Genomic DNA, 24,157 nt, shown 5'->3' with positions numbered 1-24,157 from the left:
TGCTCCCCCCACAGCTTCTGTGTTCGCATTTGTAATTTCTTGGATTATTGTCTGGGCTTGCTGCATCTTTAATTCTTGCTCTTTGCGTTTAGTGGCCGCTCGAGTTTGTCTTTGTTCCATAATTTCTTCTGTCTCCTCAGGTAAGTCCAGAGCTTGAGCAGCTCCCGCTTGTGCCTGAATATCTTGCTGTCTGGTCTCGCCTCTTTCTTTTCTTCCTCTAGATCCTGGGGATGGAGGGTATCCAGCCTTTAATACATTGCTATAAAAATCTCTTGCTTTCCAAACTGAGTTAAGACGATATCTTTCACCTTGATAATTCACCACCAATCTGGCTGGGGCCTCACATCTATATTGTATCTGGCGCTTTCTAAGTTCATCCACTAGAAATGCATAGTCCTTTCTAGATCTCAACATTTTGGGGGGGGATTTCCTTCAATACTATCACATCTTGACCTGCCACTTGCAGTTTGTTTTTATAGGTTGCTTGCAATATTTCATTCCTAATTTTCCTAGTGACAAAATAAATTACAATATCTCTTGGTAGTTGTCTCTGTCTGGCAATCCATGAATTGACACGGTAAATTTTATCAGTCTGCCAGGCACACTCTACCCTTGGTTCACCAGTTAATTGAGTGAAAGCTTCAGCAAAACTATCTCTCAGATCTTCTTGGTTATGTTCTTTCAAGAAGAGAAGAAAGTTGAGGAGTTAGATAGCAGAGTGAGTGATGTGGAAAGGGAGAGCAGTGGAATATTAGCATGGGAGATGGATAGGTCTGAATTTTTTTTAAGATTTCAAAACATAGAAGAAGAAAGAGGAGAGAACTTAGTACAGATAATATCTGAGATAGTGACAAATGTTTTAGAGACATCCCAAGAGAAGATGATGGATGGTATAGATGAAGCATTTTGAGTATATACAAGATACGCAATGAGAAATGCTCTTCCAAGGGAAGTCCATGTAAGATTTACTAAGAAAGTAACCAAACTACAAATATTACAAAAAATGAGAGATAGAAAACTAGAATACAAAGGTAAAGAGGTTGTAGTGTTGAAACAAATTCCGAGAAGAGTAAGAGAGAAGAGAAGAGAATATCAATTCTTGACTAAGGTCCTGATGAAATAAGCTGTTAATTATAGATGGCTCATACCGGAAGGTTTATTATTTACATGGCAAGGACAAAGATACAGAATAGATACAATTGACAAGGCAGAAGCTTTTTACGCAGAACATTTTAGAGAAATGGCTGAGAAAACTGGAAAAGAAGAATTATTAGTGCAACTACTGGAGACACCTATAATCGAGACTGAAAAAGTAGAAGGAGCCTTAGGCAGAATTGATAAGGAAGAAGGCGCGGTGAGCGGTGTAATCCTCAGAGAACAACGAGAACCCAGATCAACTAGAGCTATAAATCCTGTATATAAAGTATGAACATGGAGGGAAAAAATGATTACAATTAATATTAATGGACCTAACAATTAAAATAAAGAAAATATTTCATAAACTAGAAAAATTAAAATGTGACTTAATTTGTCTACAAGAAGTGCATATTCAAAAGAGACATGAACATTTACTAATACAACCAAAGCTTGGGAAAACACCTAATTTCCCTGGTGACAAAATAGATTACAATATCTCTTGGCAGTTGTCTTTGTCTGGCAATCCATGAATTAACGCGGTAAATTTTGTTGATTTGCCAAGCGCATTCAGCCTTTGGTTTCCCAGTTAATTGAGCGAGAGCATCTGCAAAAATCTCTCTTAAATTTTCTTGGCTATGTTCTTTCAAACCCCTTATCCTCAGGGCAAATTCCATTGTTCTATATTGTATCATTGTAAGCTCTGCCTCCGACTTATCAATTTTACTTTGTGCCTACATGAGTTTGTTGTCCAACTTTGTATTAGACTCATTAATTTCTTCCACCTTCTCATCGAGAGATGTTACGTAACCAAATAATCCTTTAAGTGCCTCAACTATATCCTCCCTTATCTCTTGGTTACGTGTTTGGATTAAATCCTTAATTCCAGATATTTCATCAGAGACATCTTTAAAGGCACTTGCAATTTTCCCCTCCAAGACAACTGCCTGTTCTTTTAATGCATTTTGTAAGTTATTTTGTAGAGCCTCCAGTGTCAGGGTTTGTGATTGTGTTTCCACCGGAGGTAGTAAAGACTGCAACTTTTGTGACTGTGCTGGCGAACTACCAGCACTTTTTGGAACATTGAATTTTGCCTGCTCAGAAGCCATTTCGAAGTATTCAAATCAAGCTTTTAAGCAACCAATTTGTTCAGTCCAGAAAATCCCCCTCTTCTCTCAAGTCTTCCTGTAGCACTAACAAGCACTTAACAAGTGCTAATCAGCTTTCCGCTTCACTTTCGTTTTCAACGCACCCTTTATTATTCCGGCGCCATTTTTTTTTTTTTAAAGTTGCCTTTTAGTTTACAGAAAGAGATATAATCTACGGCTTGTATTTGCAATATATTGTCCTCCTGGTTTGCTCCACCTGCGTCTTGTTCAGATGTAGAATAAGCGTTGAAACAGCAGGGGTGGATGCTGTCTTTTGTTTCTGCAAAGGCAGAAGAATCCCGAGATGAGGAGATTGTCGGGCTTCCTGGGGAATTCACACCCTTAAAGCCACAGAATTGCTTCTGGGGCCGCTGGGCGCCTCTACCCTATGCCAAACAGCTCACCTCCCCTTCTTTTCCTGAGGGGGAGGTTTTCAAACTGCTGGACAGCTGATTTATGCTATCCTAGCAGCTTGTTACTCAAACACAGGACTGGCATTCCCGAGGGAGCGTCCTCCAAGGCCAGTGGCACCATCGGAAGTCGCTAATTCAATTTTTTTGCTCTCTATCTCCATTCCGAGATTGAGACACAGTCCAAATGCCACTTTGCCTGAGAGGGGTAGAAGAAGAAAAAACAACCCCCCTCCAATCTTCCTACTTCAAACAGATTGAATTCACAACTTGTAAAAAAGCCGCTACTCGTCAGTTAAAAGCAATTAAGGAGATTGGAGGGAATTTCTCACCTCCAGCACTTCAGCCGCTGCATGTAGTTAACTCTTTCCTTCCGGAATCCATTCAGCGAAGGTGCTGTTATGCACCCCCTACGCTCCCCGGCTCCTAAGGCGAAACTGGAGACCCCCACCCCCATGGCTGCCGTCTATCCAGGGGGTTCCAGCAAGCTGCCCTACGGCAGGTGGCCCCTCCAAGACCCACTGTGCTCCTAAAAGGAGCCTACCGGAGAAGCGAACAGCGGACCAATGTCCGTCACCTTCGGAAACTGGAAGTGATCTCCCAAAAGTATATTGTTCTTTTGTAGGATTTCTTTCTCTTCAAATATCATTTAGATTTATTTCATCTAGCATCCTGAAAAAGGATTTTGGAAGCAATTTTCTATTTAACTTTGTTGTTTTGTGTGTTTTGTAGTCCATGTTCTGGTTTATAATGCCATTGAAATCTCCCATCATACAAATATCAACATAGTCCAAATCAGACATTTTTTTGTGGAGTTTTTTGTAAAAGTCATCTTGTTTTTCATTAGGAGCATAAATTGTAATTAAGAGTATTTTTTTAATATTATCCATAATTTCCACTATCAAGATTCTTCCCTCTTCATCTGCATAGATTAGTTTCGATGGAATAGTATTTTTAATATAGAAGATCACTCCTCTTTTCTTACAGTTCGCCAGTGTAGTAAACATTTTTCCAAGCTTTGGTTGTGCTAGTAGGTATTCATGTCTCTTTTGAATATGCACTTGTAGGCAGATTATGTCAAGTTTTAGCTTTTCTAATTTGTGAAATATTTTCCTTCTTTTAATTGCTGAGTTAAGTCCATTTATGTTGATTGTGACCATTATTTCCCTCCATGTTTATACTTTATATACAGGATTTATAGCTCTAGTTGATCTGGGTTCTCGTTGTTCTCTGGGATTTACACCACCCACCGCACCTTTATCAATTCCGCCTACAGCACCTTCTACTTTTTCAATCTCAATTATGGGTGCCTCTAGTAGTTGTGCCAATAGTTCCTCTTTTCCAGTTTTCTCAGCCATTTCTCTAAAGTGTTCTGCATAGAAAGCTTCTGCCTTATCGATTGTATCTATTCTATATCTTGATCCTTGCCATGCAAATAATAGACCTTCTGGTATGAGCCATCTATAATTAACACCTTTTTTAATCAGAACCTTAGTCAAAAATTGATATTCTCTTCTCTCTCACTCTTCTTGGAATTTGTTTCAGAACTACAATCTCCTTGCCTTTATATTCTAATTTTCTATCTCTCGTTTTCTGTAGTATTTGTAGTTTAGTTGCTTTCTTAGTAAATCTTACGTGGACTTCCCTTGGAAGGGCATTTCTCATTGCATATCTTGTATATACTCGGAATGCTTCATCTATGCCATCCATCATCTTCTCTTGGGATATCTCTAATACATTTGTCAAAATTTCAGATATTATTTGTACTAGGTTCTCATTTGTTGAAACTATCAATTTTTTCATCCGTTTTAACTGCTTTTTGTTCCATGTTCTCAGTTCGTTGTTCACTGTTTCCCATTCGTTGTTCTATTGTGTCAATTCTTTTTTCCATGTTTTCTGTTCTCTTTTCTATGGTATCTGTTTTTGCTTGCAAATTCTTAATTCCTTACATAATCATCTCTAAGGTAACTGCCTTCTCTCCCTTTTCTTTTTCCTGTTGCAACATTGTCTGTATTGATCTTTGTCCTGCTGGTGAGGAGAAGGGTGTTGTTGTTGCAGAGCCAGTGGTTATTATTCTTTTACTCATTTTCAAATTTTTCTGTACTATAGTCCATTTGGTATAAAAATCAATTGTGAGCTTGGCTGTTTTCTTACAGACGTTTCATGAGCCCAACTAGGGAATCTCCTCAGGGCCTCTGACTGCCACCCTCAGAGCAGCTGAGGTTGCCCAGTTGGGCTCATGAAAGGCCTGCCAGGAAAGCCCCAGGAGTCACCCAGGGGCCCTTGTGTCCGAAGGCTCAGACGGGGAGCCAGGCAGGAGGCCGAGGGCCCCCCCGAGCCAGGGGCCAGGGCTGTGTAGGGAGAGGAAGTGGCCGAGAGCTCTCCATCCCCATCCTTTTCCCCCTCCCCCCATGCATCTGGCCAAAGCTCAGGAGCAGGGGACGCCCATCCTGGAGCCGGACCAGCTGGGAAATTTCAGGCAGCATGGCTGACATGGGGACACCCCAAAAGCAGGGGGTCAGACATTGGCGGGCAAAGCCACACAAGGGGCTCTGGGGACAATCTAGAAGTGGCAGCCAACTCGGTCAGCCCTGCAGGAAAAGGGCAGAGGTGTGGAGAGCAGGAGCCACACCTGGGCCGGGGGGGAGGAGGCAGTCAAGGAATGAGTCTGGGTCTTTCCCCCCCTCCCCGCCTTGTCGGGCCCTTTCCTGGGAGCCTCTTGGGGTCTCCTTTCCAGAACCTCTTCCACTACCTGACGGATGTCCAAGGAAGCGGCGTGGTGAAGATCCCCGAGGCCAAAGGAGACGACGCCTGGAAGGTGTACTTTGAGGAGATTGGCCAGGAGATCGTGGATGAGTTTGCCATGCGCTACGGGATCGAGTCCATCTACCAAGCCATGACGTGAGTACCCAACCACACCTGACCCTCTGCCTTAGTCCCGGGGCCAAGCGGCTTTCCCAGCCTCCGAGGGCAGTCGGGGGAGGGTGTTGATCCCCAAACTCTGGAGGGGGGGAGTTTCTTCAACTCGGCTGCTGTTGATGAAGGACCCCCTCCTTGCCCGGCTCCAGATGACCATTTGCCCCCAGCCCCTGGAGCTGCAGGAGATGAGCCCAATTGGGGGGGCAGTTTTTCCTTCTCTTGAGGCTGCAGGATTCCTGCTCGGCTGCCTGGCAGGTTCTGCAGAGCCCCTCAGTTCCCCTGGGCTCCTCCTGCCATTGTCCAGAAGGAAATGGCCTCAGATGTGTGTTCTCCCTTCATGGCACCCCAGAAAAGAAAGCCAGAATCCCCACAACATGGGCTGGGGGGGAGGGGTTGAGGAAAGTCAGCAGAACCTGGTGTGGAGAAGGGAGGGGGGCGCTCGAAAAGGAACCCCCTTGCAGGACAGATCAGGAGGGAGGGAAGTGGTCCTAGCCATAACCGGCATGACTGAGAGGAGGGTAGAGGTGGGCCATCCCTGCTTTTGCCTGGGCCCAGGTAGGAGAAGGTTTGGCTCTCAGGCTCTGGCCTTGCTCTCCCCACCACTGGGAGCACCTGGAAGGAAGGCCGAGGCTGGGGGGGGGAGGGAGGGAGGGAGAAGAGGGGAAGAGAAGGGGCCCAAGTGCCACTTTCTTGCTTCTGTCCCTCCCCCTCCCCCCAGGCATTTTGCGTGTCTTTCGTCCAAATACATGTGTCCCGGAGTGCCGGCCGTCATGAGCACGTTGCTGGCCAACATCAATGCCTACTATGCCCACACCACGGCCTCCACCCAGGTCTCCGCCTCCGACCGCTTCTCGGCCTCAAACTTTGGGGTAAGTCCTCCCCACTGTTCAGCCTCAGCTGGGGCCTCTTTCTGTGGACAGAGGGACCCGTGGCTGCTGCTGCCCACAGGGGTTGGTGGGGCGACAGCGCTGGGGTGCTGCTGGGAGGCCGGAGGGGCTCTTGGGAGGCTTGAATATCTGGGAGAGCTTGAGGGGGGTGGAGCAGAAAAAGAAGCCCCAGGCCCCCCTTGAGGCTGGGAGACAGAAAATGCCTCTGAGACCCTCTGGGGCTGCCCCACACTTTTCGGAGGTTGGACTTGGCAAGACGGCCCACTGGGGGGCAGCTGCTCCTCAGGGAAGACTCGGCCTTTCAGCCTGAGACTTGAATTCCCCCTCAGACTGGCCGATAGTTTCATCTCATTGGTCAGCCCCCCCCCCCCTCCAATGCCTTCCGGGGGGGGGGGACACCCATTTTTGGACCCTCCCGAGAAATAGCCCAAGAAAGCCCTCTTGACGCCTGCTCTCTTTCCTCCTCTTTCCCGACAGAAGGAGAGGTTCGTGAAATTGCTGGACCAGCTGCACAATTCCCTCCGGATTGACCTCTCCATGTACAGGGTATGGGCCCCACATGGCAACCTCCCATTCCCCCCACCACCCCCCCCCCCTGGGGTCTTGACTTCAGGGCCTGCCCAGTGGCCTCTCTGGCAGTGAGGAGCCACGATCCACGGACCCCCAGCCTCCCAGGGCACCACTGGCCAGCCCCCAATGGTCCCTGGGGAGGGGTCCTGCTGCCCGTTTCCCTGAAGGATTTCCTTGGTTGCAATGGAGGTTGCAGCTTCCTTTGATCTGAGAACATTTACCTGCCTTATGGAAATGATTCAGGACACCTGAGAGGTCCAGAGGATCAGGGGAGACTGACCCAAAGCCTACTGAATTTGCCAACTCCACATAAGCAGCTTCTTATTTTGTTTCTTAATCGGTTGGGAGAAGTGTGTGTGTGTGTGTGTGTGTGTGTGTGTGTGTGTGTGTGTTAATGACCTGGGGGAAGAGCAGGAAGGAAGGCTTAGCCAATTTGCAGATGACCTACAAGATAGAAAACGTGAAATTCACAATCATCTGGAGACGTTAGTGAAATGAGCTGCATGAGATGAGACGAGCGCTAACGTCTGGCCTCAGGGGAGGAGAGCAGACTGCGCTGTCAGAGAAGAGGGTCGCCTGGGCGAGGGAGGGTTGCCCGAGGAAGACCCTGTGTCCGGAGTTGCCTGCAAAAGTTGGACGTGGGATGTGTGGACGAGTGCGAAATGCAGCGGGACGAGGCTGCAAATCAGGGAGAGCCACAGAATTGGGTTCTTCCCACCCTGGGAAGGAATCGCCCCACTTTTATCTGCCTTTGCCAGGCATCCTGAGTCCACTTCTGGGCCCCACATTTAAAGGGCAGCAAGACTGGTCAGAGGGCAGAAGCTCCGCTCTGTGTGGAGAGACGGAGGGAGGGACAGAAGTTCAGCTTGGAGAAGTGGCAGCTGAGGAGGAACATGGAAGCTGCTCACTAGATTTCTTAAGGACAGGCCAGAGTGAGTTGTGTGTTTGTGACAAGGCCCAGGAGCTCGCTCAATCAATCAATCAGAATAGAACTGGAAGGGACGTTGGAGGTCTTCTAGTCCAGCCCCCTGCTCAAGCAGGAGACCCTCAACCATTTCAGATAAGGGACTGTCTAGACTCTTCTTAAAAACCTCCAGTGATGGTGCACCCACAACCTCTGGTGGCAAGCTGTTCCGCTGGTTAAGCTGATAGCACCATATGTGTGTGCTGCTGGTTATGGAGGTGTGGCTTAGATGGGGCGGAGGAGGCATCAATTGGAGGACCATCAGGCCTGGGCCTCCAGGAGGCTGGAGAAGATCCGTCTTGCTGGTGGAGAGGGAGGGCTCCGCTTCAGATTCCGGGTTTTGCCTGCACCCGGAGCAGTTGCACAGCTATGGGGAAGATGACTGGTCCACAGTCATCCAGCCACAGCTACCAGGAATGTGTGACCAAGAAAGATGGAGCATGGCAAGAGAGGAGAGAGGTTGAGGTTGGACTGGAGGTTGGTGTGGATAGGAGCCACCTGGCCCTCTCTGTGCAGTGAGACTCCCTGCAGCCCACTGGAATCCATGGAGAAGGGGGGAGGCCCCCAAATGATTGGTCCATTGAGAGCAAGGTCCCAATTGAGGTGGAGGGTTTGTAGGAGGTGGGCTGGGGGCTCTGGTGCCGGCTGGAACTTCTCAGCTGTGGTGGGAAGAGGAGGGGGGGTGATGAGCCACTCATGCAGAGAGCCTCTTTGGCCTTTGGTTCGAGTTCTCTCTTCCACAACCCCCTATGGCAGTGATGGCGAACCTATGGCACGTGTGCCACAAGTGGCACGCAGAGCCATTTGTCAGGGCACGCGAGGCTGAGTTCACCTTTTTAAAAGCTATTTTTTGCCTTCCCCAGGCTCCAGAGGCTTTATAGGAGCCTGGGGAGGGCGAAAAGAGCCTCCCCTGCCCCCCCCCCCGGAGGCTTCAGGGACCGTCCGGAGGCTTCCCTGACGTGTTCGGAGCGCTTAAAACCACCCTCCGAGCAATGCGGAAGTCACTTCCGGGTTGCTCGAAGGGTCGTTTTAAGCGTTCAGAAGGCTTCAGGGACCGTCCGGAGGCTTCCCTGACGCCTTCGGAGCGCTTAAAACGACCCTCCGAGCAATGCGAAAGTCACTTCCGGTTTGCTTGGAGGGTGGTTTTAAGCGTTCTGAAGGCGTCAGGGACCGTCCGGAGGCTTCCCTGATGCCTTCGGAGCGCTTAAAACGTCTCTCCGAGCAACCCGGAGGGTGGTTGTAAGCGTTCCGAAGGCTTCAGGGAAGCCTCCGGAGGGCCTCCGGGGCTTGTGGCACGCGAACCAAAAAAGGTTCGCCATCGCTGCCCTATGGACTCAGCCTGAGGGCCTGCTCACTGGAAGCCGTGTGGCTCCTCTCTTCCTATCCGATCCTTTGAGGGCTGAGAGGCATAACCAAGACCTGGGTGGATACTGAGTTGAGGGAGCCTCTTTAGTCGATGGGCACGCTTGGAGTTCAGGTTGGCACCAACCGTGAGTCCAGAGCAGGGACGGGTTGTGATCGTTCAGGGGGCTTGCAGATCGATCCTGTGGATGAACTTGGTCTCTAGGGATCTGTTCCTGACGCTGTTCCATTGGCCCCTCATCTGTGGCCCTGAATGCTGTCGTGGGCTGGTCGGTGGGCCTTCCCCGACTCAGAGCCCTGGGAGAGTCCAGCCTGCCTTCCCCAGAGACAGAGTCCGAAGTGGCTCCGGAGTTCAGGGCCTCCAGGGCAATCCTAGTTCTGATCCAGATCATCAGGAGGACCCCCGGCTTCTGCCTTGGAGTATGGCCAGCATGACTTGCTTGAGGGGGTGGAGGGGGGACACGGCATATTTCACTCATCAAATCAGATGCGTTGCCTCTTGGGACGATGTGATGTTCCAAAGATGCTTTTTCAAAAGGCAACCAGAGATCCTTGGTTTTTCCTTGAAGAGGTTTCACTCCTCATCCAAGAGGCTTCTTCCGCTTCTTGGATGCGAAGCTAAACGTCCTCAAGGAAAAACCAAGCAAGTCCAGCTGCCTGATCTGGATGAGGATCTTCATAGATGAATGAGTGATGTCCACTTTCCTTCGGATTGTGCTCTCTTGGCCTTCCCTGGTTGTGGACCTGAGGAAGCTGGAAGGTACGGGGAGCCTCGAGTGACCCAGAGCAAAGCCTCTCTTAAGAACGGCATTGTGGCCATAAGAGTGGAGAAACCCCCTTGGCAGGAGCCGGTCCTCTCTTGGTGCCAGGGGCAGAGGGCATCTCAAGAGCCACCGAGAGGGTCATTCCAGGCCTCAGGGCCTCTTCTACTTTGGCCCTGGCTGGACTGAAGCCCCCTTCCTCTCCCCTCTCCATTCCCCACCCTCACCTCACCTTGGCTGGGGAAACATGGAGAAGGCCCCCTGGGAATTGCAGGCATCGTTGGGGGGAAAGGGCTTTAATGCTGGGATAAGGGGCTTCTTCATTCGGCCACTTGCTGAGTGAAGCCTGGCTTGTATCGATGAGACTCTGTTGAGTGAGGGAGGGGCTCTTCATGGATTGTCCCCAACAGCTTTCGTCTCAGGGAGCAAAGCGGGGGAAGGGCTTTTGCCACGCATTATTTTCACACCTGGAAGGAGGGGATTTTCTCTCTCTGGTGTGGCTGCCTTGCCTTCTGCTCTCTGGCCGCTTTGGAAGAGGAAACCCAAAGAGATTTGTCAGCAGCCGAGGGAACTGACCGGACGTTGTCATCCACTGCCTGAAACGGACCCCGCCCCTTCCTTCCCCCTTGACTTCCCCCTGGGGCCCTCAGTGCTGCCCTGCACCTTTGGGGAACGCAGGGAGGGGGGCCTGGCTTTGGGGTTTTCTCCAGCATTGAGGAGGGGGGAGAAGGGGCTCGGCTGCCCCCAAAAGAGGAGCCAGCGCAAACAGGGTGCTTTGCAAACCAGGTCCACCTTATTCAGGGTTATCCACCTTGGGTTGAGCAGAGCCGCTTTTGCTGGGCCTTCATGGTTCAGAAAACGGGCTCCTCCTATAGCCAGGGGAGCCGGAGGGTCTCCGGGGGTCTCCAGCCCATTCGTAAGCCAGGCGGGCCAGAACAAGGGATTGGAGTCATCAAATGGACACCTAGACTATAAGGCCCTTGTCCAAGGCAGCCGGAGTCGTTGCCCTGGGCGGTCGGGAAAGGCGGACATTTTGCACCTGAGACACTCATCAAGCAGAAGAAAGGAGCTCAGGAACTCTGGCTGGGGGTGCAGAGGCTTTTTCTCCCCCCACCCCCCACCCCCGAGGCAAATTCAGATGTCACATAATCCGGGCGTGGAGTTTGAGTGTGTGTGTGTGTATGTACCAGTGGAGGAAGCGTATCCTTGCTCATCCCAAGATGGCTCAAGCCAGTATGGGTCTGGCTTCCTCTCCCCTCCGCCTCCGTGTTGCTTGGTAGGCAGGAAGGCGAGGGGGGTCTAGAGAGCAAACGCTGCCCCCCCCCCAGGCTTGAGCCCCTCCCCGGCCTTTCAGCCACAGCTCCTGCTGGGACGGGGTCCCTGCTGCTGCTGCTGCTGCAGGGCTGGTGGGCGTCTTCCAGGGTCCCTTGAAAAGCCCCTCTCTGTTCCTGCCCACAGAACAACTTCCCCGCCAGCAACCGGGAGCGCCTGCAGGACCTCAAGTCCACCGTGGACCTGCTGACCAGCATCACCTTCTTCCGAATGAAGGTAGGACTGTCCGCTCAGATTCTTGGGGCTCCAGACCTTTGGGGTGCAGGCTCCCCAAATGATGGGTCACCTCAGGGGACTCTGTAAGCTGGGGGGGAGGGGACGGGGATTTCCTCATCTGGCCCCCGGGGGTGTGTGGCCTGTGGGAGGCCTCCGTGCCACCTTCTTTTTGCAGCCCTCCCAGCTCCTGTCACCCCCCCCCCAGCTGCTCACGCCTGGAAGGGCAGAGCCCAGACCTGAAAGGGAACAGGAAAGGGGGAGCCAGTGTGGATCTGTGCACCCCCCTCACCCCTTTTCAAAGTTGGGAGGAGGCTGCCCTGGCCACCTGGCCATAGGCGAAGGGCTCCCCTGTTCCTCCTCTCCCCTCCTGGGAGAGGAAGCAACCTCGATTTCAATTTTGGGTTCTTTTTGGAGGGCAGGAGATGATGTTCTTCCTTGGGCCCCCTCCTCCTGCTCCTGCACTTTGGGGGGGGGGGGTGCTTGCTCCAGTGCATCCAGGGCCCCTCCTTTCCATTCCATCCACCTCTGAGACGGGATCCCCTCATGCCCCCCTCCCTCCCCCCCCTGTGGAAGGCAGGGAGAACTCCTCCGCGTTGGGCTCAGCCCGGCTCCCCCCCCCCGTCTGCCTGGACTTCCCTTCACGTCCAGCCGCCGCCGCTCTGCAATCCCTCTGCGCTGATCTTGCCCATGGCCCTAGCAGGCTGCCAAGACCTGGCTTGCCCATTAGGCGAACTCTTGGGGGGGGGCACCTCTGGAGGCAGGAGGGGAGCCAGAACAAGGCCTTTGGTCTTACATGGAGGAGGAGGAGGAGGAGGAGGAGGAGGAGGAGGGGGAGACGCTGCCTGTCCCCAGCGGAGGAGGCTGATGGCCTGTGAAATTGGTATTTATCTCTCTTCAATTAATGGGAAGCCTGTGAAACCATTTCTGACAAGCCAAAGTGTCCGTGTCCCCCTGGCAGGAAGGGCCAGGGAACCTTGTTTGCGCCTGGGACATTCACACCCCTCCCCCAAGCTGTCAAGTCAGCTTTGTAGGCCTATTTAATGTATCCCGCTTGCCCCCCCCGCTTGCTGAAGATCCCTCCCCCCGAAGGACTGGAAAGTTCTCCCTGGGGGGCTCGGTCCAAAGAGGCTGCCTGCCTGGCCAGGTCCTTCCACCTGCCCTTGGAGATGTCGCCCCATGCCCTGGGGCCCTCGGGGGGGGGGGGGCTTGTGCTAGAAGTCCTCCAGGTCCCAGGACTCTATGGCATTATGACCCATTAGGAGGGGGGGCTCCTCAAGGGTGGGCAAGGCTTTTTTAGGATGAGACAATGGGCCTCCAGGAGCTTTAAGCTGGCTAGTGTGGAAGCACACCCCTCCCTCCGGGTGACAGGAATGTGGAAGTGGGAGAGGGCCCCTCTTGCAGGCCCCTTCTGGGCCAGAGTCTTGGGGCAGCCCCTGGGAGGAACTCCTGGCCTGGCCTTTGGATCAAGCTCCCCATGGGGGCTGAAGACCTTCTGGGAAAGACCGTCTGGGACGTCCTGGGGTGTCCTGAGCAGCAGGGCTGCCCGGGGAAGAGAGGTCGGGATGGAGATGGGAACCCAGCCCTCCTCACCCCCGGCTCCCCCATCTGTCTACCCAGGTCCAGGAGCTGCAGAGCCCCCCTCGTGCCAGCCAGGTGGTCAAGGGCTGCGTCAGGGCCTGCCTCAACTCCACCTATGAGTACATCTTCAACAACTGCCACGAGCTGTACAGCCGGGAGTATCAGGTGGACCCAGTACGTAGCGTGTGTGTGTGTGTGCGCGCGTGTGTGTGTTTTGGGGGAGATGGGTGAGCCAGGCTGTCCTGAGGGTCTAACACCCCCCGCCCGCCCGCCTGAGTCCCTGAGGTAGGCAAGAGGCCCCTTGAGAAGGAGGGAGCTGCTGAGGCCTGGTGGCTCTGTGGCCAGAGAGCAGGATGGCAGGAGAAACTCTGCATTCCCACTGCCAGCGGTTCGATCCTGACCGGCTCAAGGTTGGTCTCCCATCCCCCCATCCTTCCAAGGTGGGTCAAAGGAGGACCCAGATTTTTGGGGACCGGAGACTGTAAACCGCTTAGAGATGGCCGTAAAGCATTGTGAAGTGGAATGTACCGTATTTTTCGGAGTATAAGACACATCAGGGTTTTGAAGAGGCAATTTTTTTAAAAAAATTGGTAGGTAGGTAGATAAAGGGATAGAGAGGGAGAGAAAGAGAGAGAAATATAGTAGATAGGTAGGGAGAGAGAGTGTAGGTAGGTAGGTAGGTAGGTAGGGAGAGAGAGAGAGAGAAATACTCTCAAGGAGAGAAGCAACTGAGAACTGAGGAGAAACTTCCTGTCAGTTAGAACAATTAATCAATGGAACAGAAGTTGCCTCCAGAAGTTGTGAATGCCCCAACACTGGAAGTCTTTAAGGAGATGTTGGATAGCCATCTGTCTAGAACGGTATAGGGTTTCCTGCCTAGGCAAGGGGTTGGACTAGAAGACCTCCAAGGTCCCTTCCAACTCTACTATTGTATTGTATTGTATTGTATTGTATACAGTAGATAGGGAGAGAGGGTAGGTAGGTAGTGGGATAGAGAGAGAGAAATGGAGAGAGAGAGAGCGAAATACAGTAGATAGGTGGGGAGAGAGAGTAGGTAGGTTGGTAGGTAGAGGGATAGAGAGAGAAAAATAGAGAGAGAAATACAGTAGGTAGGTAGGGGGAGAGAGAAAGTGGATAGGTAGATAAAGGGATAGAGAGAGAGAGATAAATACAGTATGTAGATAGGGAGAGAGAGAAAGGGTAGGTAAGTATATAAGTAGATAGAGGAAGAGAGAGAGAGAGGAGAAATACAGTAGGTAGGTGGGAGAGAGAGAGAGAGTAGGTAGGTAGATAAAGGGATAGAGAGAGAGAAATAGAGAGAGATAAATACAGTAGGTTGGTAGGGGGGGAGAGAGAGAGTAGGTAGGTAGGGAGATGTTGCCAGGTGTATTTATCCATGTGCTGGAGAAGGAAATCGCTGACAATCTGCAGCACCTAAAACTCATCAACCACTCTAACTAAAGAGCTTTCCGAAAGGGGGGGAAAAAGGTTATGCACTCTGCAAACCTCCCCAAAACAGCCCGTTTGTCATGAAAACGGGCCCGTTTTGTTTTCAAATAAAAGGCATGAATAGCCTTGTGGGGGCTTGCAGAGTGCTCCTAGAGGTGGGGGGGGGGAAGAGAAAAAATGGCCAATTTTTCACAAAACCGGCCGTTTTTTGTCAAGAAAAATGCATACATAGCCTTATGGAGGCTTATAGAGTGCTGCTGGGGACGGGGGGGGGGGGGGGAATGGCCCACTTTTTGCTAATGTCTGTCCTCCCCAGCCCCCAGGAGCTGCCTGAAAGCCTTCGTAAGTCTATGCACATCCATTTTGGTGAAGGGGGCGGGGCTTTGGGAGGCAAAAAAATGCTGTATTCGGTGTATAAGACGCACCCAGATTTTCAGCCTCTTTTTAGAGGAAAAAAGGTGCGTCTTATACTCTGAAAAATACGGTAAGTCTAAGGGCTACGGCTCTTATTCTCACTAATCCGAGCGTAGTGAGGTTGAACCTGAACAAGCAAAAGGAAAATCTAGCCAAGAAGGGATTCTCCTGAGTAAAGTGGGGGGGGGAGACGGGAGGGGGGGCTGCTTCCTTCTGCAGCAGAGCATGAGGGGGAGGGCACCCCTCTTCTGCCCAAACGGGATTAGCAGATCCCCTCACAGCCCCCACTGGAGAGGGGGGGGCAGCGTGTGTATGCGGGGGGGGGGGCTAGGGAGAGCCCTTGTCTGAGGGCCCTTGGTCTCCCCCAGAACAAAGCGCAGGAGCTGCCCCCCGAGGAGCAGGGTCCCAGCGTGAAGAACCTGGACTTCTGGCCCAAACTCATCACGCTCATCGTCTCCATTGCGGAAGAGGACAAGAACTCCTACGCCCCTGTCCTCAACCAGTAAGGGACGCTCTCCTCGGCACACAAACAGCCGGCCGGAGCTCTGCTGTCCGTCTGTCCGTGGTGTCCTTCCGCAGGACCTGTCTGTTGTCCGTCTGTGTCTGTCTGTCCGTCTGTGGAACAGTAACTGTGTAGTTGAGATGGCGACTTCCGCTTAGCGCCCAGCAGAGGGGTGAGAGCGGTTCCTCGTCCGGTGCCCCCACCCTGCCTGCATGCCAAGGCCTGTGGCCCCGGAGCTGGGGACTGCCTGCGCTCGTTTGCTCGAGGGTGGGGGGGGGTGCAGGCAGCAGCGCTGGCGGGGAAGGCTTGGCACAGCCTGAATGGGACCAGGAAGCCCCCGTGGGGAGACCCTGGGGGAAGCTGGAGGGCCTCTGGCTGGGATGTCTCCGGGCAAGGAGCCCCTACCGGGCAGGGACACAGCAGGGACGTCCCCCATCAGCCGCGGGGCATCCCTTGAACACCACCTCCCACTCCGGACGCAGGTTTCCCCAAGAACTGGCGGTGGGCAAGATAAGCGCGGAAGTCATGTGGAACCTCTTCGCTCAGGACATGAAATACGCCATGGAAGGTGAGTCCTCTTCTCGGCCACTGACAGCAAGGCCACGTTTTGTGGGAGAGCTCTGTGGCTTTTCCCTGGTGATGGTCAAGGGGTGTGTGTGTTAAGGGTGTCTTAAGGCCGTTCAGGTAACCAGAAGGAGAATTTTGTGGAAGGGACCGTAGGAATGACGTCCATTCGGGTAGGCCTCGACTTTCAACCGGTTTCTACTGACAATTCAGAGTTACAACCTACCTGAAAAGGGGGACTTACCGAGTCCCTTTGGGGAGAGGGGGCGGTATAAAAATCTAAATAAAAGTAAAGTAAAGTAAAGATCCCTACAGCTCCCCACCCCTTTGTGGCTGAACTTTTTCCAAGTGCTGTTGTAACTTTGAACTATCACTAAACGGACGGTTGTAAGTTGAGGCCCCCTAAATTGGGGGGAGGGAGCCGATTTCAGTTTCAGATTCTGCCCGTGATGGGGGAAGCCACTTCCGATGGCTGCCTCCCTGGGGCTGGAGGGGGGAGGGCTGGAAGTGGAGCTTCTAGATAGGTGGGGATTGCCCCCCAGAAACACACCAGGCCACACCAGGCTGCAAAAACAGGGGGAGGGGGGCTTCTTTCTTGCCTTGGCATTTCCCATTGCCCACCTGACAGCCTCTTCACTCTCTGCCCCCCCCCCCCTCCAGAGCACGAGAAGCACCGGCTGTGCAGGAGCTCAGACTACATGAACCTGCACTTCAAGGTGAAGTGGCTCTACAACGAGTACCTCCGCAGCCTACCGGCCTTCCAGGGCACCGTGCCCGAGTACCCAGCGTGAGTCCCTCCCTCCCTCCCCGTCCCTCCTCCCTCCCTCCTGGGATTCCAGGGGAGTTGGGGGGATGCCAGGCCTGTTTTGTGGGGCTCCCTTGGCGAGGGATCGGCAGGAGGAGAGCTTTGCTGGGGCCCGAGGGAGGAGCTGGAGAAGGAGCAGGTGGGTCGCCTCTTGCCCAGGACAAGCTTCTGGGAGGCCCTTTGGGTGGCTGGCTGAGAATGCGTGACTTGGTGCCGGCCATTGACATTAAGGCTCCTGGTGAACGGACACTGGGCTGGGTCTCCTCGGGAGCTGCTTGGGGTCATTCTCCATCCATCTGAGTGCGAAGGTTACTCCAGCCGCCTTTAGGACAGCCCTGCCGAGCGCTGGCCTGGGCCCTGAGCTGCTCACCCACCCTCGTGCCAAGTCAGGAGGGCCTTGCAGGGCCCAGGACTCGAGGCCAGGCCTTTCATCCTCTCACCCGACCTGCTGTGCCTCGGCTGGGCTGCTGGCCAGGCTCCCTCCTGCAGACCGAAAGGGCTCCCAGCACTAGGCACGGACAGCCACGCTCACGGCCCTCGCATGGAGACTGGGCCCTAGATGCGTCCAGGGCCCCTCCGCCCTCCTGCGACCCTCCGTCCCACCTGCCCTCTGCCTTTCACAGGCGCCTGTCAGAGGCTAAGGCACAGACCCCGCTCAGCTTTGCAGCTTCATCAGCTGCCGCAAACATCGGGATTTCCTTGCTGCTTCTGCCCCTCCGAATGGCAGCCAAAGCCCATCACAGTGGAAGGATCCATTTGTCTGGGGGGCTCCAACCAGTAAAAAAGATGAGGAGGGGGCTTTATCCAGGTCTGAGCAGGCGGGCAGAGGCCAGGTGTGGGGGAGGCCTTCCTTTGCAGCAGGGCCCTGTCTCCCTTCCAGCGCCTCCTGTCCCTGCCCTGTTTTTTGGGGGTGGGGAAGGTGGGGGGCTTTTTCCCATCCAGGTGGCCCACCTGCAGCTGCTCCCCTCTGCCCCTCCGAAGGGAGGCTTTCCAAGCTGCCCTGCCTCCCTTGGCTTTGGGCCCCAGGAGTGCTTCTCCCTTCCGAGAGACGCAGGAGAGGAGGGTTATTTCAGGCTCCCGAGTAGCAGCAGCGTCTGGCACCTCCTTCTCCGTCACCTCGGCACGTTTAAGCAGCCCATAATTAGCACCGCCAGGACAAACTCTGCCTGCCACTGCAGCCCGTGCAGTCGGCCCGGCTGTGAGGAGCTGCCTGCTGCTGGGGCGGCTCTTCCCAAGAGGCGGCTCTGCGGTGGCTCTGCGCCCATCCTGGGTGGGGGGAGCAGGAGAGGTGGGGGCTGCTCTCCTCTCTCCGCCTTCCCAGCGGCCCTTTGGGGGCAGGGAGGGAGAAGCAGCTCCCTGAGGGGGGAGGCAAAGGGGGATGAGCAGCAAGGAGGGCCCCCCCCTTGGGCTTGGACCCTCCTGACTCTGAGGCGAGATGAGGGGCGGCTGCTGCGACTGTCCCTAAGCAAAGGATCTTGACTCTAACCCTACATCGGCCCTTTGTAAAGACAGCGGGCGGGAGCTGTCCGTACGGATTTCTCCCAAAATGTGCTCCTTTCCCTGTCTGAAGCTCCCTGCCTCACTGAGGCCAGGTGGGGGTGCCTCTCCGTGGGGAAGTTCCAGGGGGGAGCGGAGGCAGATTGCCCTGCTCTCTGCTCCCCTGGCTCTGCCCCCGCTTTGAGAGGAAGGGGGGCTTTATTTTCCTCCTCCCACAATCTTGGGGGGGGGATCTTACCCCCACCTCCGATTCGAGGTCTGGCCCTGCGCAGCCTCTTCAAGAACTTCCGGGGGAGGCGTAGAAACGTTGGCCTCAGGGGTCTCCATTAGAAGGGCCCCCAGCCTCATTTGCGGGGTGGGGGGTTCTCCCTCTGCCCCAGGGAGCTACATGCTCCTCCCACTCGTGGCTGCGTCCCAGCCATTGCTGCCCCCTCCCAACCTGGCCCTTGGCTGCTTCCTCCCTTGGCTGAGGGTCAGTGGATGGAACCGAGGGGGGGAGGGGGGTTTATCCACTTCCAAGCAGCCCTTGACTTATGACTGTTGTTGAGCCCACAGTTTCAGTCATAAACAGGGACCACGTAAATAGTGACCACTGTGTAAATATGTTACGGCTTTTTTTGAAGTAAAAAGAGCGGGATTCATTGCCACGTGGCTGTGGGTCCTTGCAGGTGTCTGCAAATGTGGGGCTGTTGCTGGGTGGATAAAATACGGTCACCTGGCCGTGGGGGGGGGGCTGGGGGGGGACGTTGTAACTTTGAATCTGAGTTGTTAGGCCAATTTTTAGGGTCAGTCGTATCTTCAAGGGATCGTAACCGAAAGACTAGCTGTGCTTCACCCAGGAGCTGTAAAAGCCCCCATCCCTCCTTTCCCCAAAGGCCGCCTCCCTGCCTGCCAGCAGCCAAGAGAAGGGCCGAGGGGGGAGTCAGGCAACGGGGAAATCGAACGTTTTTTCCCACCGGTTCTGTGGGCGTGGCTTGGTGGGGGTCATGTGACTGAGCGGGTATGGCTATGTAGTCATGTGACTTTTTCCACCCTAAAACGAGGGGAAAAGGCTTCCGACACGGCTGAGGCTCGTGATCCTCGGGAGCTTAATTTTACTACCAGTCCATGGAGCCAGGGACAATCCTCCCTTCCCTTCAGCCGAACCGGGAGGATTTCACCCCTGGAGTCATGTCTCCCCATATGTAGCTTCCCTTGCCTGTTCTTGGGGGGGGGGGGTCACTTTAAGCTGGCTGCAAGCATGGGAGGCCAGAAGGGAAGCCCCCAAGGTCCTGGGCCTACCTGGCAGGGCAGGAGAGGAAGCTGAGGGGGCTTGGGGTGCCTGCTGGGAAGGAGGAGGACCGGTGGAGGGGATCCCCGGAGAAGCAGCTGGGGTGGTGTGTCAGTTGGGGGGGGGCATGGCATGGGAGGGGTTTCCTGAGAGGGCAGAGGGCAGAAGAGCTCACACGGGTGTCCCCTCTCCCTCCCCCCCCCCCCCACGGCAGGTGGTTCGAGCCCTTTGTGGTGCAGTGGCTGGACGAGAACGAAGACGTCTCGATGGAATTCTTGCACGGTGCTCTGGAGCGAGACAAGAAGGACGGGGTAGGTGGGGGTCCCGGATGCCTGGGAGAAGGAGACCCTCCTTGGGCCCTGCAGCCCCTGGGGGGGAGGGGGAAGCACTGCTTGGCCTGTGGGAGGGGGTTTCGGGTGTGTCAGCCTGGCTTCACACACACACAACATGCCCCTCCTGTCCTCCTGGGAAGCAGCGGGGCCAGGGCGGTGGCCTCTGGCTGTCCCCCATGTTGTGCTGAAGGAGAAGCCTCGGGCGCAGGTCCATTTCTCCTTGCTTTGAATGGCTCTGCTGAAGTGGCCCTCGGAGGAAGGGGTGGGTGGGCCGGGTGAGAATTCTCCTGGGGAGAATTGGGGAGGGGGCAGGAAAGAGGGAAATTCCTAAGGAAAGGATGCAAACGGTCTCTCTCTGCCTGTGTGGAGTTCCAGGTGACCCGGATTTCCCAACCTGGGGCCTCCCTCGCCAGGGAGCTTTGCCCAGATGTTGCACAGGTGTGGGGAGGGCCCCGAGTAGGGGCTGTGGGCGAGGCCTCTCCCCTCTCAACTGTATGCCACTCAGAGCCACTCGAGACATGGAGACAGGCAGCCTAGAAGGATGGTAAAGAGGAGAGCCAGTACTGCTCTGTCCCCTGCCTCCAGTCCCCCAAACCCTCCCAAGGGGGTGATGACCATTGGGCCAGCCCCATAGCTGATGGCATGGAAGGCTGCTGAGAGGTGGGCCCCTCCCACTCTCCTCAGAGGCCATCACTGCCATTTTAATCTGACTCCTGGTCCTGAAGGCTCCAGAAGATCCGCTTCCTCCGGAATTCTTTGCAGCTGCCGTGGTGGGAGCCCTGCTCAACAGCCTTCCCTAAAAAGGGCGTTGGGCGTTGTGGAGAACGGTTGCGTCCTTGCAGAGGGGGGAGAGTGCAGCCCCCCGGAGGGCTCCCTCAAAGGAGGGCCTGGGGGACTCCCCTCACCACCCCCGGAATCTCATCCTAGGCCTGAGCCAACCAGGGAGGTCCTGGGTCTCCCACCGCCCACCTCCTCAGGACCCCAACTCTTTCCAGATCACCAAGCCAAGCTCAGCCCCAGGCGCCTCCGTGGGACTCGCCTCAAGCAAGGCCCAAAGTGGGGCACAGCTGACAGACTTTGTGCCTTTGGGGGCCCCTCCCCATCACCCTGTGGATGAAGCTCTGCGCCCACTTTGCCCAGGAGATCCTGGGTCGCCTCAGGGCAGGGATGTCGAATCTGTGTCACGCATGGCACAGGTGGCACGCAGAGCCATATCTGAGGGCACATGGGCCGTTGCCCTAGGTCAGCTCCAGCATGCGTGCATGCGCTGGCCAACTGATTTTCAGCCTTCTGGGGGGGGGGGGAGGCCGTTTTTGCCCTCCCCATGTTTCAGGAAAGCCTCCGGAGCTTGTGGATGGCGAAAAACACCCCAAAGGGCCTACTGGAAGTCCAGGGGGCTCTCAGTAAGGCCTGCGTGCATACACAGAGGGGTGGGGCGCGGGGTGTGTGCACCTGTGCCAGCAGGGAGGGCATTGCATTATGGGGGTGGGCACGCATAGGCGGCTATTGCGTGCGTGCCCTTTTGGCAGAAAAACGTTCGCCATCACTACCTTAAGGCCATGGCTGAAAAGTGGGGAGAAGGAGCGACACCTTGCAGTGAGCAGTCTAGGCTCAGCCAGGTTCCTCCCTCCATGTCCTCCAGCAGCGCTCTGGCCGCGTCTCCTGTAAGGACACTTCTTTGCATTCAGGCCTGGCTCTGGCTGGAGCTCAGAGACCGACTCTCACAGCACATTGAGCTAGATTGAAAACTTTCTGTGCTGCATTTGCCCTGCTGCACTACAGACCTATCAGCCTGACCTCAATGCCAGGAAAGATCCTGGAAAGGATAATCAAGCAACGAATTTGCGAACACCTAGAAGCAAACAAAGTAATAGCCAAAAGCCAACATGGGTTTGTCAAAGACAGATCATGCCAGACTAATCTTATTGCATTCTTTGATAATGTGACAAAATTAGTAGACCAGAGGAATGCCATCGATATAGTTTACTTGGACTTCAGTAAGGCATTTGATAAGGTAGACCATAACCTACTACTAGATAAAGTAGAAGAATGTGGGTTGGACAGCATCACCACCAGATGGATTCGTAACCAGTTGAGACCCCCAGGCTGTTGGTCATGGGGCACTTTAACTTGCCATCGGTAGGGGAGACATCCGAGGTAGCTCGGGAGTTCATGGCCTCCATGACAGCCATGGACCTGACCCAGGTAATTCAGGGCCCCACACACGAGGGAGGTCACACACTGGATCTTATCTTTGTCTCTGGCCGGTGGAGTGATCTGGGAGTAGGGGATTTAGTTATTACACCCATGTCATGGTCAGATCACTCACTTCTCCGGCTCGACTTCCCAGCCACTACTCCCCATCGCGGGGAGGCGGAACCGGAATGTCCAAGATGGTTCCGCCCCAGACGCCTGATGGAACCTGATAGGTTCCAGACGGAGCTTGGGCCATTTCCTGTAGCCCTGACCCGCACCCGGATGGAGGACCTAGTGGCTGCATGGAACAGTGCGGCCACCGGGGCCTTGGACCGGGTTGCGCCTTTGCGGCCTCTCTTGCGGCAGCGAACCACCCAGGCCCCTTGGTTTACCGAGGAGCTGAGGGTGATGAAGCGCCACAAGAGACGCCTAAAGAGCAGATGGAGATCGTCACGCTCTGAATCTGACCGATCACAGGTGAGAGCCCATTTACGGACTTACCTTGTGGCGTTAAGAGTGGCCAAGCGTCAGTATTGTGCCACTCTTATTGCGTCCGCAGATAACCGCCCTGCCGCCCTGTTTGGGGTAACCCGCTCCCTCCTTCAACAGAGGCCGCGGGAAGCCCCTTTGCAGGATAGAGCAGAGGAATTTGGGGAGTATCTGCAGGACAAAATCGCTCAGATTCGAAGCGAGTTGGTCCCTACTAATGGTCTAGAGGGGACGTCGGAGGTGGGTCTTGAGGCTCCACTCTGGGAGGAGTTTGACTCTGTTACTTCCGACGATATGGAATAGGCGACTGCGAGCCACCACATGTTTACTGGACCCGTGTCCCTCCTGGCTTGTACTGGCATCCTGGGAGGTCACACAAGGCTGGCTCCAGGAGTTAGTCAACGCTTCTTTGAGTGAGGGGTTCTTGCCGGCCGTCCTGAAAGAGGCGGTGGTGAGGCCCCTACTCAAGAAGCCTTCCCTGGACCCAGCTGTGTTAGCCAACTACCGTCCCGTCTCCAACCTTTGCTTTCTGGCGAAGGTTGTAGAGAGTGTGGTGGCACAACAGTTTCCACGCCACTTGGAGGAAACTGATTATCTGGACCCACGCCAGTCCGGTTTCCGGCCCGGCCACAGCACGGAGACGGCATTGGTCGCGTTGGTGGATGATCTCTGGAGGGCCAGAGATGGGGGTTGCTCCTCCATCCTGGTCCTACTAGACCTCTCGGCGGCTTTTGATACCATCGACCATGGTATCCTATTGCATCGACTGGAGGGGCTGGGGGTGAGGGGCACCGTTTTGCAGTGGTTCTCCTCCTACCTCTCTGGCCGAGTGCAATTTGTATTGGCAGGGGGGCAGAGGTCGACCTCGAGGCCGCTCACTTGTGGGGTGCCACAAGGGTCGGTCCTCTCGCCTCTCCTGTTTAATGCATATATGAAGCCGCTGGGCGAGATCATTCGTGGGTTCGGGGTAGATTACCATCTGTACGCGGATGATACCCAGCTGTACATCTCTACCCCAAACCACCCCAACAATGCCGTCAAAGTGATGTCCCGGTGTCTGGAAGCCGTACGGATCTGGATGGGAAGTAACAGACTCAAGCTCAACCCGTCCAAGACGGAGTGGCTGTGGCTACCGGCACCCCGGTTCAACCAGCTGATTCCATCACTGGCCATTGGGGGTGAACATCTGGCCCCTGTGGATCGGGTACGCAATTTGGGCGTCCTCCTAGATGCCCGGCTGTCAATGGACAACCATGTGACAGCTGTGGCAAGGGGGGCGTTTCACCAGGTTCGCCTGGTGCGCCAATTGCGTCTCCTATTGGACCGGAACGCCCTTCGCACAGTCACTCATGCGCTTG

General features: G+C 54.5%; 1 protein-coding gene across 3 annotated transcripts in view; it reads left to right on the top strand.

Annotated features, from left to right (window-relative positions):
• The window catches only part of UNC13B (unc-13 homolog B), a 167,232-nt gene that overhangs the window by 128,557 nt on the left and 14,518 nt on the right, over window positions 1–24,157 (top strand). For all 3 annotated transcript variants that reach the window (XM_081942076.1, XM_081942075.1, XM_081942074.1), the window contains 9 exons: window positions 5,430–5,593; window positions 6,330–6,480; window positions 6,976–7,044; window positions 11,614–11,703; window positions 13,321–13,455; window positions 15,513–15,646; window positions 16,129–16,214; window positions 16,871–16,997; window positions 19,997–20,093. In XM_081942076.1, the coding sequence (XP_081798202.1) occupies window positions 5,430–5,593; window positions 6,330–6,480; window positions 6,976–7,044; window positions 11,614–11,703; window positions 13,321–13,455; window positions 15,513–15,646; window positions 16,129–16,214; window positions 16,871–16,997; window positions 19,997–20,093 (1,053 nt within the window). The remainder of the gene's footprint in view (window positions 1–5,429; window positions 5,594–6,329; window positions 6,481–6,975; window positions 7,045–11,613; window positions 11,704–13,320; window positions 13,456–15,512; window positions 15,647–16,128; window positions 16,215–16,870; window positions 16,998–19,996; window positions 20,094–24,157) is intronic.

Source organism: Natrix helvetica (assembly GCF_964273705.1).
Source record: "Natrix helvetica genome assembly, chromosome: 2".
Taxonomy (NCBI): domain Eukaryota; kingdom Metazoa; phylum Chordata; class Lepidosauria; order Squamata; family Natricidae; genus Natrix; species Natrix helvetica.
Note: the sequence above shows the minus strand (reverse complement) of the source record. Positions and strands in the feature narration are given on the sequence as shown.